We start from the raw sequence: 18,971 nt of genomic DNA on the forward strand, positions 1-18,971 counted from the left end.
AAATAGCAGCACAAGTATGCATCAAAAATATGTAGGCAATCTACCTAATGTATGTAAGCTTTACGTGGCACAGACTTTTTAAAGCACATGATCCTGAAAATAGGGGCCGATGTTTGATGTCATGGAGTTGTGTCCCCCTCCCCGATTTCTTTTTGAAAGGCTTAGCATGGGACCAGGAAGGAGTTCTTCCACGGCCCCTTTCCCCTAGTATAATGGGGTGGAGGGAGATGGTTGCTTTTTCCTTGGTGCCTCTCATGCATCCACTCTCCAAGCATTCTTCCACAGTCCCTTTGGAAAGCTGAACAAACAAGACAAAGCAGGCGTCTATAAAGAGAATGTTTTATTAACTTAACACGTCATTCAACCAAAATCACATCATAAATCCAGACACTAAAATACTTCCAAGATAATCAAAGTGCAAATTTTAAGTTCATATTTATAATACACCCATTGTCTCTTTGGAGGAAAAGGGCATTTGAAAGTAAAGAAATGCACGGAGGAGGTTCTCTGGCACCATGCTGAATTTCTATCTGAACTGAGAGAAGGCCAAGATTACAACCTCCTGGCTGAAAAGTAGCTAATTCTGAAAAGGAAGACACCCGGAAGAGCAAAGGATGGGTTGCATGGTGCACATGTCAAATGCACACCCACCTTTCCAGCGCAGGAGCTGGGAGCTACCAAACAAATGCAGAGAAGAACAAGGTTATTAACACAATGAGGGAAGTCTCACTTCACTACTGTTTTGCATTTGGGTATGCAGGTCACAAACATACTGTCATGAATGAAGGGTAGTGTGTGTGTCTTTTAAATTATCTCACACACCCAACAGCACCCTCCATTCCTAAAAAAACCCCACACCCTCTACACCCCTACTGTGGTCCCAACTTGTGAGTGGCCCAACGTGGATGCTGCTGCCAAGTGCCAGAGGGGCAGTGTCCGGGGCTCTGAAGGACGCCTACAGACGGGCACAAAAGGGGGGCTTCCCACAGAGGACCACACATACCCTTCCTTCAGACCAGGCACAAAGAGGCATGGCGTGAGCAAAGGAGAGGCTCCTGTGCACGTCACGCCAGAGTGGTCCTTGCAAGCGGCACTCCTCTAACATCAGCCTGTCTGCACTAACACCCAGGGAGGTGAACATCTCACCCAAAGAGGAAGCAAATAGCTAGACACCCTTCTGAACCAGTCAATACATGCCCGGTAAAAAGGAGACTGGGAAGTCTTGGCATTAGCCAAAGCTTAACACAGAGAGAATGGAAGATTACCAGAATACTTCATTGTTATCTGAAATCTCTACGGACTTTGGCACTGTTTGGAAGGAGTGAAGCCTTGAATGCCACACCATGACTGGTGTCCCAACTCTCCCCCCCCACCCCCACCCAGCTGAATCAGGATGGGGTGAGCTACAATTAGGGAGAACTGTCACCCAATGGCTAAATCACTGCAGCCAGTTAAGAGGCTCTACTCCTCTCAAGGAACAACTCACAGGACAGGGAGCTCCTTCTCTGCATAAGCAACGGCTTGAAGTTGTGTTACTGCATGTTTGAAGCCAACTCCGTGATGGCCAACTCCTTCAGCCTGGGCAGCTGAACCCTCAAACTGCCGGGGGCGGGGGTCAGATACCATGCCCCCCTCCCCAGCCATGTCGTCACTGCAGCCCTCAAAGAGCTTGCCCCGGGAGGCTTCAATCCTCTAGGCTGAAGACTTCCTTCCAGTAGCTCAGGGAGCAGGGCTGACAAGGCCCAAAGGGAGTCCTTCACGTTGCTTCCAGATCTGGACTGAAGTCCCAGAGGGTTCTTTCAAGACACTGGATCAAGAGGGACTGAACATACCGCTTGCGACTCAGAGCCACAGAGGCACACGATGCTTCTGTGGCTGGCTAGAGCATAGGCCGCGTTCTCCTGCCATGGTTGACAGCAGACGAGCCTCTCTTGGTTTGCGAGGGCTCCATGGCTGGATCTTACCCACAGGCTTGTGTGTACACCAGAAGGGAAGGCTGCTTCACAATGAAGATGACACAAGGGTTCGAATTTTTGGAAACTGGTAGGGAAAGGTGGCTCCCTTGCCCACCCACACAACCGCTACCATTTGTGGCCAGAGTTAAGACATTTTCTTACTGGGTGGGAAAGTGGACATTCGCTCCAATTATGCACATGTCAAGGAAGCAGTCGAGGTGTATTATAAATATTTCCAACTTGCAAGCTCCATGAGCTTTAGAAAAGAACCTATATTCTAATCTCACATAGGTCTAAAGATTATGCTACAGACTTTCATAGGACAAAGATCCCCTAAACAGTGCAAAAAAGGAAATGTAGTCATAGAAGATGCAAGGTTTTGGTTTAACAAAAATGCACGAGCAAATCAATTGTCATACATCAACCTGGTAAAATTCCTCCACACTAAGAACTTGGAAAGAAAAAGGCATTGTAAACATTTAGCCAAGCCACAAGAGGTTTCTGATAGTTGTCCTTTATAACAAGCTTTAAGTATTTTTGTCATCAAACAAGGGAGGCTCCACTGGAAACGAGTGTGGGAACACCACAAGTACCCCATGCCACTCATCAGCGAGGTAAAGATGATGTGGGGGGGGGGATTAAGATAGCTTCCCCAAATGGAATTGGATGGATATTCAAGCATCCTGAATAGAGAAAACACACGAGTAGCAGCAGTTTTAACAGCAAGTATTAAACCCTTAAATAAGCCAACTTTCTGGGGGCACCATATGCAAAACTAGGGCCACATTCCTCCTTCCCTTGTCTGGGATGGGGGGGACTATGAGTCACTCTCCTTCTTAACTTCTTGTTCGTTCCAGAGAAGGTTAAGCTTTTGGAGTTTGTGGGTTTCCATTCTAAGCCACTTGCCAGTATACGTACATGTTTGTTCTTCCATCAGATTTGTTTGTTCGCGTAAGAGAAAGATTGTTCTCTTTCAAAACAAGTGAAAGAAGAAGGGGGGGAGGAGTGCTGAGGCCTTAGATTCTGCTCCCTCCATAGTTAAGTGGCAAAGATTTGCCCCCAACTTCTTTCGATGCCTTCCAGCACATACACTGGGGCAGTCCTGTCATTTCATGGCTTTCCCATACATTTTCCTTCTCTACCCTGCAGCAGTTTCAAAACACACAGTCAACAAAAAAGGAAAAAAACAAAACAAGAGTTTAAAAAAAAAAAAACTTTTTGGCATTCAATACATTTCACTCAAATGACCTGGAAGGCATTCAGCTTTAAATAAAAACAAAAAAATAAATACATATTGTGTGCAAGTTGCGGACAAGATCCATCAGGAACATCCCTTGCACGTGCTCCATGAAATAAGAAGTGTCAAGGGGATGCACCCAGAAAGAGATCCTGGCGAATGGGGTCCCAGGACGCCCGTGCAACCCCAGCAACTGCCTGCTCTCCACATACATTCAGATACAGCAAAGGTCCTTTTGTGAGGCCACAGAGCAGACGCTCAGTCGGCACGAATTCCGTTGCCCCAAGTCCCCACCATATCATGGCCAAGAAATGCCGTCTCACCCCCCAGATGGCCTAGCTGGGTTTCAAGCCCAGAAGTCACCTGGGCCCTCTAACTAAATTCAACCCAAGAAGGGTTTAGAGAGGAAAAAGGAGGACAACTCCAACAGTAGTGGCAACGCCAGACCAATGGGGTTGCCTAAACCTGGCCTTTCACTCGGCCAGCTCAAAGGGTCTTTACCTGAAAGAAGTCTCTAGAGGAGAAAGAGCACTTTGAAAACCTAGTGAGCAGAGCAGGCATTAGTGTCCTACTCACATAATGGGCAGCGCCAGACTAGGGAATGCTCCGGGGGGCGGCAGGGTTGGGGGGTTGGATGTCAGCAGTTGACTTGGTCAGTTTTAACAGAAACCAAGGCCCTAGTTCTCCACTTCCCTTGTCTGGAACAAACTCCCTCCAAGTGCAATCCTGAGCTGTAGCCAGGCCTCCTCTCGCCTTGACCACCCAAGGGTGGACGGCAGCGTCACGTTCAAGATGTTCCAGCATCAAGAGGCAGCCTGGGGCAACGGCCCACTCAGAAGACCCAAGAGACCCGACGGAAGTGGAGTCCCCTGTGTGTGGAGCACTTCCGTTGGGTCTGGTTGGCTTCTGAGATGCCCAACACCCCCCTTGGTGGCAAGAGCCCCCCTCTGCCCAACAGAGAGGGGGACAGGCCTCCACTACAGCCCTCTGGTAGCTGACAGGGGCTGCTGTTTGTCAGGGTCTAGTTCCACAACGACTACTTGCTTCCTGTCTAGAGGTTCTTAGTCTAGTCGGGGTCTTCCAAAGAAACATTTTCTCTTCTGAGAAAGGGAAGTGGGTGGGTGAAGGCAAAATTGGCACAGACACCTTCAGCTACTCTGGAATAGCTTGGATCCCTTAGAACCCCAAAGCTGCACCCAGGTCAGAAGGCAGGCCCCGCAAGGCCCAGAACAGATGTGAGTGGGTAATGGGAGCTCCCCATCAGTTTTTCTTCGCCCCAAAGCAGCTGCCGGAGGGCGGGGGAAGCAGCTCACCCTAAGGAGCCAGGAGGCAGCACCCAAGGAGGCACAGCTGCTGCCTCTGCTTCCCAGAGCTCCATTTGCTCCTCTCTCCTGACCTACACTGCCTGCAGGCTGGCCTTCCATCAGGTGGAGCTTAACTGCACAGCTCTACCTGATGAATGGCCAGCCTACAGGCAGCACAACTCTCAGGCAGGGCAGGGGAGAGATAGAGAGGACCCAACGGAGCTCCAGGAAGCAGAGGAGGCAGCTGTGCCTCCTTTGGGGCACCCCCACCGAGCTTATGAGGATGAGCCACTCCTGGCAGGGAAGCTGCTAATTTTAATCAAGGAAAGGGGGGTTATCCTTTTCCACCATGCCGGTTTGCCAATCTCCAAATAGATCCACAGCTGCTTTGAATTTTTAAAAAGGAGAAGTAAATCGGGGGGTTCTCCAACAACCCATCTGCTTGGCCCCCATGCAGGCAACCTGCAAGCTAAAGCGCATGCCACTACTGTTGCACTGTTGAGTAAACTTCAGCAAATATACAGACCAAGAAGAACACAACGCACAAAGAGCACCTTTCAGAATAAGAAGGGCAGGCTGAAAGAGCTGGAAACTTCATGACTACTAAACAACCAGGACTAAGCGAGAAAGGCCCAAGTACTGGCTCTACTGAACACTCAGAAAACTAAGACTCAACAGGACAGTCAAGACACACTCAAAACAGCTACGAAGAAGCAGGACCTTTTGTCCAGTCCGTCGCCCTTTTGCAACTCACCAAGTCCGACAGTTGCCAAGGGCCTGCGCAAGTCAGAGAATCTGGACACCTGAAATGGGCCGAATACAAGCTGGAACCCAGGAAACTCACCGGGGCTGCATCTGCAGAGAGTTCTGGAGGCGGAAGAGGACGACTTTGGCGCCACTCTCTCCGAAGCTGCCCAGCCTCCTCCTGTAGGCTCTTGGGGGGGCTGAGCATCCCCAACGGGATCCATAAAGCTGCATGGCAAGCCGCTTGCCAGGTTCACCACTTTGGACAGAAAACTGGCCAAGAGATACTGCTTCCAAAACAGGTACACTGGCTAAGGAACACGGAGATACACACACGCAGGTGCATGCATGCGCACGCGCACGCACACACACACACACACACACACACACACACACACACACACACACTAAATTAAAGCAAAGAGGAGTAATCGTCTTGGTTCCTTTGTTCCACGTGACGCAGTGCATGGAGTGACTTCTCTTAACATCAGGGCAGCCGAAGGGCTACACAGAGCGCCAGATCAGTCCATTCTTACTGGGCTCCAGAAAATTCTCAACCAGGGCCTCAATGAGTTTCTGCAAGTCCTCTTCCAAGAAGGTGATGTCACTAAAGGGCAGAAGAGGCAGAGGTCAAGAAGGGATCCCACACAATCCAATAGGTCTACTCTGAACACAAGGCGGCAGAGGCAGCTTCCAGGACGTGTTTCTTGTTCCAAAGCCCTCCTGCCATCAAGCAAGCCTGAATGCTCCACAGTGCTGGGGCTTGGAAGAAAAGGAGGCAGAAGAGCCCGGATTCAGCCTGCTAGCCCTCAGTGCCAAAAGGCCCTCCTCCTGCCTTGGACATTTCCACTAGTTTCAGAAAAATAAAAATCAGAGTCAGGGCTCTTCCAAACACCAATACATTTCAACTTCAGAACAAATTACCATGAGAAATAAAATGGGAAGTCCACACTAAGGAGGAGGATATCCGGTTCGATCCTTGGCGCCATTTGCTGGAAAACCTCTTATTTCAATGGGGAGCATATTCCAAAGTTAGAATAAAAGCAGTATGCAGGGGGAAGATGGCTATTGCACGGATTGCTGCAGATGGCTCTATGGAAAAAACAGAACGTCTGCCTTCCAGTACAGAGCATTTTTCTTCCAGTCCCATTTTAATTTCCATGATAATTTGTGCAGGAGTATATTAGTGTCTAGAAGAGCCCTGAGTTCAGGTCTCCAATTCGTGCACTTAGTGGGGCTGTGGAGACTTGAGCCAGCTCCAAACTCTTGTAGGAAACACACAAGAGCCAGAGTGGGGTCGTGGGTCAGGAGGATGGTCTTAGACTAGGAAAACGCCACTCAGATCCCTGCGTGATCACTCTTCCCCTCAGCCTCAGGCACCGCACAGGGGTTTGCAAGGATAAATAGGCCTGGGTAAGGAGACACAGGGACGCCAGCCTGAGCAACCTGGAGGGACAGTGGCATATACAACAGTGAAAGAACGAAGTCATCAGGGCCATGAGTAGCTGCCTTGCATCCTGGCTAGCAATGAGGCTGGGTCTCAGCCAAGCTGCAAAGCCATACCCTCTGCTTTCAAAGCACCTGGCTAAGCACCACAATTGACTGGACTAAGTAGCAGGCACAAAGCCCAACCTGCAGGTGCAGAGACAGAACACATGGTTTCCCACCTCTGTTTGGGCGGTGCACACATCTCTGCATAATATTTGATCTTTGGTTCAGTTCCACTTGTCCGTAGGGTGGCAATGCAACCATTTTGAAAAGTGAAGGTGATCATCTGGCTGTTTTTACTCACAGGCAGCACCTGCCACAACAACAACAACAACAACAGAATTTGAATGCAGTGGAAAATTTCTAGTGGAAAAACTACATCTATGGAAGTATACAAGTGTGCTAAAATAAATAATAAATAATTTTACATGCTGAATAAAGTTGACTAAGCTTTTGTAGAACACCAAACGTCTCTGCCTCCATGCTAAGCTTGCCTCCAAAGGTGTCCATCAATACTGAGGGAACATCTGAGCTGGGAATCAGACACTCTGAAGAATATCGAGACCAGAAATGTGCCCACCAGGGTTCCCTCTAACAGGGATTCTCAGCTGTTGACTACAAGAATCCTCAGCTTCAATGGCTTTTTGCTTGGGGATTCTGGGAGTTGTAGTCCACAACATCTGGGAATCCCTGTTAGAGGGGACCCTGGTGCCCAATCCTCCTTTCTAGCCATTTCCAAGTCTCCAACGAGTCTTTAATTTCCTCTTGGGAAGCAGCCTGGATGACTCTCACCTGAAAATTCTGCACAGAGTGCCAGTTTGAACCCTTTGACTTGAAGCTGCCAGAGCAGCCTTGCAACTGTTTCCAGCCAACCTCGCTGCAACTCACCGACTTCTTATTAAGCTGGCTGCTGTCATATCCAGTGGTGACATCTCGGACGTGCAAAATACCGTAAGTGCCACAAAGTGCTGGGTAAGAATTAGGCGAATCAAAATTTCGGAGCCTTTCAAATATCCTTTTGATAGTAGGAGGATCATAACACAGGAAATAGGAGGTTTTTGAAATGTGATAGCCATACCTGCAAAGACAGATGAGCAAAAATCTAGATTTTTGACATACACCAATTCTGTCCCTAGAAGAACAATACGAAGGTGAGCAGAGACCACAGTCCATATCACTCATCATTTCAATGTTGTAGCAACACATGTCTTGGGGAAGCAAGCACAAATTGTCCTCTTTGCTAAGCAGAGTCCACTCTGGTTTGCATTTGAATGGGAGACTACATGTGAGCACTACAAGATATTCCCCTCAGGGGATGGGGCTGCTCTGGGAAAAGTACCTGCATGCTTGCACACAGAAGGTTCTAAGTTCCCTCCCCGGCAGCAGCTCCAGATAGGGCTGAGACTCCTGCCCGAAACCTCGAAGGAGTCGCTGCCAGTCTGGGTAGACAATACTGAGCTAGGTGAACCAAGGGTCTGACTCTGTATAGGCCAGCTTCCTATGTTCCTTTGTCTATTTTCAGTGTATACACACACACACACACAAACCCAAACCCAAACACACACACGCTTCTGCAAATAGTTGCTAGCCAAAACGGGATAAATATTGGACCCACACCCTTAATCTGGCCATCTGTGGACACTTCTCTGCTAGTTCTTCCTGGTCATCAATCAAGAAACTTCAAAACAAAACATTTTTATGATTTAAAGCCCCTTTTTGAAAATGTCCACAGCAACTTATAAAAAACAACACTAAAAATACAGAACAAAACAGGAAGACAACGTCAGAACTAGCTCCACCCACCCCCCACCCCGCCGGGATGCCTGGCTTTCTGGCTGCTCGCTTTCCACCCCGCTCCCCACACTTTCCGACAGGCCGGCTGGCTGGCCCCCTTCTTCTCCCCACCACCCCATGTTTTATGGCTTGCGGGCTGGCCAGAAAGCTGGCCTGCCACCTCCTCCCACCCCCTCCTCCAGGTGGGTGGCCGGGCCAGGTTGGCACGCCACCATCTCCTCCGGCGACCAAGCCAGGGCCAGGCTGGCCCACTGCCACCTCCAGCCACCTCCTCCTCCTGGCGGCCAGGCCAGCCTGCCGCCGCTTCCTCCAGCCAACCGGCGGCTGGGCCACTGCCGCCTCTGGCTGCCGCCACCATTGTGTCCCGTCCCCGTCACTATCTCCCAGGCAGCTGCTCTCGCGAGAGCCGCCAAGCACAGGATTAGCGTCGGGTACATTTAGGAGAATTAAAGATACAGATAGATGGCAGCACTAATCAATTCGACAACAGAGCCAACTTAAAAGGAGCACATTGCCAAGTCATTAAACCCGTGTTGAAACAGAGAGGCCTTCTGAGCATGCCTCAAAGCAAAAGGAGGAGGAGCCCAGCAAGAGCATTCCTAAGGTTTGGCTCCACCACCAATAAGGCCCTGCCTCCTACACACATCATCTGAACAGGACAGAGAGCAGGGCATCCCATGTTGAGCTTGGGCAACTTCATATGGGGGAGAGTGCTGGATGTAAACTGCTCCTAGGCACTCCCAGCCAGACTTGACACCTACCCCAGACATACACCTCCACCAGTATTGATCTGACTGACTGCATGGTCTTCCATGCCCCAGAAGTAGCACACAAGACTTACCTTTTATATATTTCTGTTAGCTGGTGTGCCAGCATCTGGCTCTTGGTATCCAAATAGGCAGCCATTTCAGCCATCACCACGGCTGCGCTGACGCCATCTTTGTCCAACACAGATGTGCCACACATGAAGCCTGTGAACCAACAACACACATGCAATCCTAAGCATTTGGGTGGTGTAGATTTTATGCAGGCACCACTTAAAATCCAACTTCTCTGCTCATGGTTGCTGCATGTTCCCGACAAACGCCAGCCAGAAAGTTACACCCTGTAACAGAGTAATGGGAAGCAGCAGTCTTGGGAGAGTTGCTGGGATTCCAGGAGAGTCAACGAGGTTTCTTGGGCCAGGCAGGGGTCTGGCGCTAGCCCTGCCCTCTGTCTAGCACAGCAACACTGCACTGCCATCTTATGCTTGGCTTCAGGTCTTCCCCAGAGAAGACAAGCAGGAAGAGTGCTGCTTTCTCCTCACAGAACCCTTCTTTTCAGGTGGGCCCACAGCTCAACTTTATATAGATCTTTGGGATGAAACTGCTATGAAATGGGGGGGAAATGGTTGTGAATCTACCCTATGATACCGCAAACATAGACTAAAAGGCATCCATCCAGTGCCATAGTTCCGTGCAACAACAACGTTGCAAAAAGAAATATATAGAGAGAGAAAGAAGTGGGTCTATATGTGCACTTGAGCCAAGGCCGTCATTAATTTAAGAGAAAAACCAAGGGGGCAGATTTCTCGATTTCGGGGGGGGGCGCACAGGGCACATGGGAGGAGGGGTCTTGTGGTAGCAAGCATGAATTCTTCCCTTTGCTAAGAGGGTCCGCCCTGGTTTGCATCTGAAGGGGAGACTACTACATGTGTGAGCACAGTACGATATTCCCCTTAGGGGATAGGCTCGCTCTGGGCAGAGCAGCTGCATGCACAGAGCACCACTAGCTTTTCTCCTTGTTATACTACTTCTAATCAGAGAATTATAGAGTGGGAGGGCCCTGAGAGGCAGCTGTGCCTCCTAAGAACTTGCTGAGCTGCTACAAAGACAACACAGGACTGACTGTGTATTCAACTGACTGATGAACCTGAGCATGAGAGCTTGCTGATGCTACCTGGCAGCCGGGGGGGGGATTGCCTTTCCCAGGTGGGCCACTGTGTGAAACAGGATGCTGGACTAGATGGGCCGTGGGCCTGATCCAGCAGGGCTGTTCTTATGAAATCTGGAGGAGGGTTTGAGCCCCACCACCCCCATCTGGCAGCCTGGTGGGGGCATTGCCCCCTCTGGGAAATGGGGGTTTGAGCCCCGCCGCCCCTACAAGGGGGTATTGCCAGGAGTTTCACTGAGAGTCCCTTCGAGTGGCAAAGGGGGGTTTCTCAGTGGCATCCTTCTGGACCCAGTCCAACAAGACAATGGCAACCCTACCTCTTGCATCTAGTAGCATCTGAAAGGGCTGTCAGTTGCTCAATTAAACATTAAGGCCAAAAAGAAAAAGAAAAAACCCAACACAACTTTAGTAGACCCAACCACAAAAGGATGTATCCGCATCATAGCTTGGGAGGCTTCTGCTAGAACGTCTTCTGTGCAAGGCCCTTCGAACAAATGGGTGTTGCGTGAACCCAGATGTGCTCTTACATAGCAAAAGCACTTACATTTATATACCACTCTATAGCTGGAAGCTCTCTAAGCGGTTTACAATGATTTAGCATATTGCCCCCAACATTCTGGGTACTCATTTTACCGACCTCGGAAGGATGGAAGGCTGAGTCAACCTTGAGCCCCTGGTCAGGATCGAACTTGCAACCTTCTGGTTACAGGGCAGCAGTTTTACCACTGTGCCACCAGGGGCTCCTTGTAAAACATAGGCTCCAGGTAAAACATAGGCCCCCAGAAACAGAACATTTCCCAAGGGACTGGGCTCTCAGCGCTCAATTAAGTGCCAATGCCTTTCTAAGGTCCGCATTTATCGGAAACATCCCTATCTGGCCTCCTCACCCATATGGCTCTTCATCAAGGGGGCTCATGCACCTCTTGATCTGGACTACCAGATTATTGCTCCGGATCTGATCTTTGATTGTAATAAAATGAGTGACTGGACTACCGGATTTGACAGGGTATTCTCCTTCACCCCACAACAGCTCCACCTCCAAAATGGCTGCCAGCAATAAAGATAGCAGCAGGTGACAATTACCTGGAGGAGAGGGAAGCAGGTGTGGGACTGCAGAAATTGGGCTGCAGAGCGGGGGGAAATTACTCCCACCTCTTCCTCTCTGCAGCAGTCCAAAGTGGCAGGAAAGGCTGTGGCAAGGAGAAGGAAACAAACAAACTATAGACCTGATGCAAAAGGCCCCCGTGGAGGATAGCTGAGATGACAGTAACAGGCAGGTGGGGCTTTTTTCTCTCACTGGCCACAGCAATATTAATTAATGCACAGGACTCGGGAAATCCACTAGTCTGCTAGTCTGTGACAAGTGAAAAAAATCCTGATGAGGAATGTAACAACATAGCTCAAGGAACCATCTAATGGGTAAAATATTTTGTCTGGGTTGAGCCAAACATTTCTTGACCCCTTTTAATGCAGCATATTAAAATTGGACAACATTTATTTCCATGCAGTCAAGGAGAACAGCGATGTTAAGAGCTATGTTTTCTAAAGGTTTTATAATAGTTTAGAACTAAAAGAATTGGGAGAAGTTCAACCAGCCTTGGCACTGCTGCAGAAAAGCTCAAGTTATGAGGATCACGCTCCTGTCCGCCAGTTGCCTTGTGCTTACCGATGGACTCTTCAAAGGCAAAGAGCACTTCTTTGCCGTTGTCTAGGAGGTCTTTGACTCGACTTCCAATCCACTTAAACCCAGGGAGGGTATCCTGAAACAAGAAGCGTTCTCTTAATACAAGTGGAATACATGCACGTCACACCAAGGCATGCGCTCCAGGAGACGTGCTGGTAGAGGAACCCTTGCACAGGATCAACCCTACACAGTGCGGGACCTTCAATGTGCAGAGGACTGCCTGCCGCTGTGCAGCCAAATCTTGTGCACGTTTATTCAGAAGTCAGTCCCACTGAGTTCGAAGTGTGCATAACCTCCCTAGGCTACTGCCCTAAGAGTCCACTCAGGCTGCCCCACGCCAGACACAGCGGCCTTTGCTTCTTGGAGTAACTGGTTCAAAGAGGCTTCTTCTCAAAGGCCACGCACAGGCCAGCACATTGTCAATGGTGTGCAAATTAAGTATGTATGTTCGCTGGGACCTCGGCCCAAAAGACACAAGGCAGAAGAGCCTTCCCTTGCAAGCCTTGCCACAGCTGCCAGGATGCATGTAAGCAGGGGCGTAGCAAAGCTGGAGTGGGCCCAGAGACCAGATTTTAAAATGCCCCCCCCAACTCAAAGTCCAGGGCCTCCGCACACCCCAGGCCCCCCAAGGATTTAAGTCTGATATTTCAAAGTAAGTACGCTACCTAGAAATACATACTGTCTCCCCTTGCCTAATCGTAGTCATGCCTGTGCACACAAGGTAAAGGCCAATGAGGGAGGAGAGGAAGAGGAAGCCCAATGCGAGGCGGGGCATCTAAGGCTGAAACCCTTTGCGGGGAGAAATCCACATCTCATGGACAGGCAGGGAAAATATGCCAAACCTGCCTGTTGCCCTGCCCCTTTGAAAGAGGTCAAAAACAGGAGCCGGGCAAAGACAAAGAGGGACATCAGTAGAAGGCCAGAAGGAGAGGAGAGCTGGTCTTGTGGTAGCAAGCATAACTTGTCCCCATAGCTAAGCAGGGTCTGCCCTGGTTGCATATGAATCGGAGTCTTGATGTGTGAGCACTGCAAGAGATTCCCCTCAGGGGATGAAGCCACCACTCTGGGAAGAGGATCTAGGTCCCAAGTTCCCTCCCTGGCAGCAACTCCAAGATAGGGCGGAGAGAGATTCCTGCCTGCAACCTTGGAGAGGCCGCTGCCAGTCTGTGAAGACAATACTGAGCTAGATGGAGCAAGGGTCTGACTCAGTATATGGCAGTTTCCTATGTTCCTATGGCCCATATATATTTATATATACATACATGCATTCTATTATATAATAAAGAGAGATTATTAACTGCGCGATGGGCAAGTAACTGCAAACAAAGTCAGAAACTGAAGGCTGAAAAATCATAAGAAAAGAATAGATTTTCTCGGAAAATGCTTGGTGATTTTCCTAAAACTAATGAAACTAAAAACTAATGAAATGAGATTTTCTTAGAAAGAAACCACAAACCGCAATGTTCCAGAACACACACTAGAGGGCAGTAAAACTTGCAGCAATGAAAAGCAATCAATTGTTTTCTAAGACATCAATCTCTTTATCCCTTGGGATTTAGCTGCCTTGATTTTAGAGAGTGCAATAAGATCTACAGCTTTAAAAGCAAACAACAGCAAGGTAATAATTTACCTGTACAGATGAAAAATAGAGAGATCTGTTCTATTTAATTATTTAAAATATTTATAACCCGCCCCTGCTTGGGGCAGCTTACAACATTAATATAATAGATGCAATGTAAAATAAAATATTAATAAAGTGAAAGCCACATTTAAGATTACAAAAGTTGTACATTAAAAGTTAATAAAAACCTAAAAACTGAGAACTAGAAGAAATAAAGACCTTATCACCAAGACCTGTCAACCCTCTCCTACTCTCATGTCCCTGAGCCTGAAGTCAAGCATGTTACTCAAAAGGAATGAGGTGCTTAGTCCCTCCAGCCTCTGCCCTGTCTAGTATATGTCCTTTACAAAGTCCCCTGGGATTGACCTCCACTTCAGCTCCACCCCTTCTGTAGCCAACAACTATCTGTCCCCATCCCGGCACCTTCACATGCCCCCCCCCTGCCATATTCCACATTCAATCGATCTTATGAGTATATCTCACATAGAAGGGTGCGGAATTTGCCAAGCCAAACGGAGGCACTGAGACGCAGAGATTTCCCTTCAAACCAGACTTATGTGTTGGTAACAATGCCATGCATTCAAGTAGCAAAAATAAATTTAGAGTGCATCTAAATTCTGATATCAAGACAGAAAATAGCTCAAGTGCAGAGGTTACAAAGGAACAGATCCACAGTGTGTGGGCAGAGTCTGCTGAGATAAGAAAAATAAAAGATTCTACACCCCTTACTTCAAAGTGAAATCCTTCTTTGAGCGCAATGGCTTTCAGAATCTTAGAGGAGACGGTTGTCGCCAGCATGTAAACATTTTTGACGTCAGCAGCTTTGGAGCAATTCTCCTTCCAGCAAGTAAACATCCACCAGCCAAACAAAGCTGCCAGTTCATTGCCAGTGAAGACTTTCCAACGGCCACTGCAGAAGACAACATCAGACATCCAAAGACTCATGAGGACCCAAAACACAACGGCACTCCAGCACAGCCCCTTCTATAGCCGTGGAAGCATTAGCATTCCTTTGCTGAAAAGTATTTCCTGCACAGAAGAGCAGATCTAACAATAGGCTCTCGGGGAACAAACAAGGCCCTTCAGCTGGCAGTTTGACACCCCCGGGATGGCCCTCCACAGATCTCAGAATGACCCCGGTGGCGGCACAGTCGCTCAGCCGATGCAGCCCCTTCCCCTGCACTCAATTCCATCAGCAGCCTCAAGTCCCTTCCCCTTGGAGGGCTCCTGGAGCCAGCCAGCCTCTGAACTCATTCAGTGCCAGCAGCTGGAAGAGGGGCAAGAGGAGCCCTTGGAGAGATGACAGGAGGAGGAGCAGGTGGGGCAGCTGGTGGCTGGCTTGCAGCTGGAGACCCACAGAAGGCAGCGCGGCCATGTGACTTTGAGACCTTGGGGAAGGGAGCCTGGCAGCAGAGAAGGGAAGGCTGGCTGGGCCGGGGCAGAGGCAGCTTTCTGCTTTCAGACCCAAGCAACCGCTCCACCGTCTGCACAGCACTGGTCCTTGCTGTGGGCACACTAGTGTCTCTGGGCGCATCTTTAAACAGTCAGACAGACACATACGCACTTGGGCCCCTGCTCTGCACAGGAAGTGTGGAGCTGCTCCAAAGGGATCTCTTACTGGCACCAGACCGGAGACAAGTGGAGCTGGGGTGGGAGGAAGGGGAGGAGGAGAAGAGCCAGCCCCAACCCCTCGGAGGCAGATGGGTGGACAAGGCAGCTCCACATATTCAGGAGAACCAGCCCTTTGGGTAATGTGTTTCATTTGCTCCTGCCCTGCTGTAGGAGTCTCTGGGAAGCAGATGGGTGAATCTGCTTCGATGACTTTTTGGTCCCTTCCAACCTTTTAATTCTATTGCCAAAGAACCTGAAACAAGGGAAGCCTGGGCTATATGGGACCCTAAGTTCACCCCACCTGATCATCAAAAAAGAAAGAAAGAACTCAAATAGGCATACATTATGGGAGAGGGAGATCTGCACCTCAAGGCTAATCCCTAAGAAAAGGAGTTTCCCCTTCCCCAGAGTTGCAAGGAAGGATCTCTCACTTACTTCTCCTGCAGCTCTGCCACAGCCAGCCTGTCTGCATCAGGGTCAGTTGCCACCACCACCCTGGCACCTTCCTTCTCGGCGAGCCGCAGAGACAATTCCTGGAAGAAGCCATTACTTTTTTATTCAGCGTGACATGTCGAGATCATATTTATCTAAGGTCTGCAGCACTGACGGCTGGCATTGTTTGGTTTTCAGAATGGATGCCAAGAAGCACCTGCGTATGGAGCGGCTGGTGAAGTTATAAGAGACACGTACCAGAACAGATTCGCCTTCTTCAGGGTTTGGACATTTCACAGTGGAGAAGTCTGGATCTGGGTCTTTCTGTTCAGGAACTGGGATGGGAGGCTGGAAGCCGAACGCCTGGAAAGCCAGCTGCACATAGTCGTGCCCAACCCCGTGGAAAGACGTATGGACAAACTTCAAGTTGGTCTTAGCATTCAGCTCCCTGGGTGGAAGACAGCAGATCAGACTGATAAGGCCAGCTAGTCCCCAAAGGAGGTGCAATGTCATAGGAGACGGGGGGGGGGGGCCTGCCAAAGCATGGGGAGTCTACAGGCAAAGACAGATATAACATCGTGGCGGGGGGGCACGGGGGGAGCTCCCAGAACTTCCTTCTCTTGCAGGTAGAATCCAGCTTAAGTGACGGGACAAGCAGGCATGCCAGAGAATCAAGCGCTAGCTAAACAGCCACTCACACCTCCCCTATACTTCAGGAGGACCACCTGAAATTTTAAAAAGGGACACCTGACTCTTTATCCAATGATCACATTCTCGACCAGATTCCTACTCAGTGAATGGGGCAGTGAAACTGACGGACATTTTGGTTCTGCACTATTTTCTATTGGAAAATAGACTGCTTTACGGCTACACTCTGCTCCTTCCCTCCCCACCCATCCGCTCCTCTAGCTCTGTGCGTTCACAACACTTCCGGTCAAGCTGCCATGTCAAGCTACTCATCTGCATTCTGATCATTTCCCGTTTTGTCCCTGCCCGCTTCTGGAAGCTTCCCAATGAAGCCGTGTTTGCTTGGCTGCCCTACCGGTGGAAACAGATCTTCCTCAAATCCTCCATGTAGCTCGCACAGATTTTTGGCAGAGGGTCTCGTATCAGAGGGCTGGTATCCACTAGATTCTCATTCCAGGAGTCATTCCATGGCTCAGTGCATTCTTCTATACACTTCAGGATCTCCTTATCATGAGGAGAGGTGATCTGGGCACCATTTTCCCAGTAGACCTAGAAAGGAAGTTCAAGGAAGTTAGTTCTCCTTCACTGTAAGCCCTCTGGGCCAGGACTATGACAATACAGTGCCTAGTGAACTTCTAAGCCTAAATATTAAAACCTTCAACAATAACCATGGAAGAAAGTTCTGTAGGGATGTAAACTGTACAAAATCTAGCAATGCTGCATATTTATGATATTTTCTACACAAGTGGTCTCAGTGTACTTTTTTCCAGTTAACACAGCTAGAACATAAGCACTAATATGTTACAAGTGAGACTGAAGCCAGTCATGTCTTTAAGTACATATCTTGTTGCCATAGGCGACCAGGAATGCTGTCCAGCCAAGGAGAGGCGCGAGGCTTTTTCTTCTGTAGCTTCTTTACCCTGCGCCTCTGTGGGCAGCGCCAGCTTCAGTAGCAGTGGAAGTGCCAATCATGTCCCTGGCAGTCAACTCCTGCTGGTTGCTCGACACACACACACACCCCAACCTCGCTTTAGAATGCTCCAGAAAATGGACTGGAGAGGTCATAGCATCGTGTTCTGGTACATTCCAGGGGTGGGCAAAGCAGGTAGCAGGAGCCTGATCCTGGCTGGGAACTTCATCAGCATTCTAGGCCTGGCTGAAGCTGCCACTACCCACAGAGGCATGGCAGAAAAAGAAAAAAGAAAAGGCCCACCAAGCTCAACTGCCAACTATGAGCCCACACAAACTCCTTGGAAGTCCGAAAAGGGCAATTTGTCCCTCCCTTATGAACTCGTCCCCTTTGGGAGAAACCCTCACTCACCAAGAACTTTTCGCATAATTTTGCAACAATTGTCCATAAGCAGGTTAGGAAAACCTTTCTGCAAAACGGGTAACTTTTGTGGGATTAAAAGTACAAGGCTGAGTTAAGATATGGAAATATATGCTAAAAAATGAACCAATGTGATTCTCTGTTATCCAACCATAAAAAACAGGTGGTGGCTAGAGTCTTAGAAACTTTAAGAAATATGTAGTTAAAACAGAAATTAACTATATCATGATCATGAAGAGAAAAAGACATCCATCTCTGTTAAAGTCCAGGACTATTTAGAACTATTTCAAAATTTAAAAAGGTCACAGAGCAGCTTTTAAAATGACACCTGGGAAATAGCCGACAGGAGCTGGTCAGTATCTGGTTCGGTAGTATCCAGCTGTGCTGGCTGGTCAAAGAGATCAAAGAGCCAAGAGAAAGATAGCACACACCAGGTAAGAGATTCAGCATATAGGTGCTTATGTGCCAATGCCAAAAGCCCCCAAGCCAAGACGGGTGAGCTGGAGTGCTTGGTTGCTAATGAAGAAATAGACATAGTGGGCATAACAGAAACATGGTGGAACAGTGAGAACCGGTGGGACACTGTTATCCCTGGGTATAAACTCTATAGAAAGGACAGGGAGGGGCGCCTTGGAGGTGGAGTAGCACTGTATGTTAAAGAAGGGACAGAATTGAACAAGCCAGAAAACCTAGGAGGACCGGAGTCCTCCTCAGAAACCCTGTGGGTGACAATACAAGGCCTGAAAGGAAATGTGATGCTGAGGATGTGCTATCACCTACCAGATCAAAACACTGACAGTGACTGGGAGTTGCAGCAGGAAATCAGGGAGGCGTCAAGGAAAGGCAGGGCTGTAATAATGGGTGACTTCAATTACCCACACATAGACTGGGTAAATTCACAGTCAGGTAATGACAAAGGTTAAATTTCTAGATACGCTGAATGACTGTGCCCTAGAACAGTTGGTCATGGAACCAACCAGAGAGAAGGCGACCTTGGACTTAATCCTGAGTGGCACCCAGGACCTGGTGTGTGATGTCAGTGTCATCAACCCTTTAGGGAACAGTGACCACAGTGCCATCACATTCAGCATACATGCGGGGAGAGAATCACCAAGGAAGTCTAACACAGACATTTTGAATTTCAGAAGAGGA

At 49.0% G+C, this 18,971-nt stretch overlaps 1 protein-coding gene across 1 annotated transcript in view; it reads right to left on the reverse strand.

Moving 5' to 3' along the window:
• Nucleotides 1-327: 327 nt before the first annotated feature.
• Nucleotides 328-18,971, reverse strand: part of PGM2L1 (phosphoglucomutase 2 like 1) — a 60,948-nt gene continuing 42,304 nt past the window's right edge. Inside the window, exons 6-14 of the mRNA XM_053307632.1 lie at nt 16,845-17,038; nt 16,061-16,250; nt 15,806-15,903; nt 14,489-14,669; nt 12,121-12,214; nt 9,364-9,493; nt 7,617-7,806; nt 6,908-7,041; nt 328-5,847 (exon numbers count right to left, since the gene is read on the reverse strand). Of these exons, the coding sequence (XP_053163607.1) occupies nt 5,745-5,847; nt 6,908-7,041; nt 7,617-7,806; nt 9,364-9,493; nt 12,121-12,214; nt 14,489-14,669; nt 15,806-15,903; nt 16,061-16,250; nt 16,845-17,038 (1,314 nt within the window). The 3' untranslated portion in view covers nt 328-5,744. The remainder of the gene's footprint in view (nt 5,848-6,907; nt 7,042-7,616; nt 7,807-9,363; nt 9,494-12,120; nt 12,215-14,488; nt 14,670-15,805; nt 15,904-16,060; nt 16,251-16,844; nt 17,039-18,971) is intronic.

Source organism: Hemicordylus capensis, chromosome 3 (genome assembly GCF_027244095.1).
Source record: "Hemicordylus capensis ecotype Gifberg chromosome 3, rHemCap1.1.pri, whole genome shotgun sequence".
Taxonomy (NCBI): Eukaryota; Metazoa; Chordata; class Lepidosauria; order Squamata; family Cordylidae; genus Hemicordylus; species Hemicordylus capensis.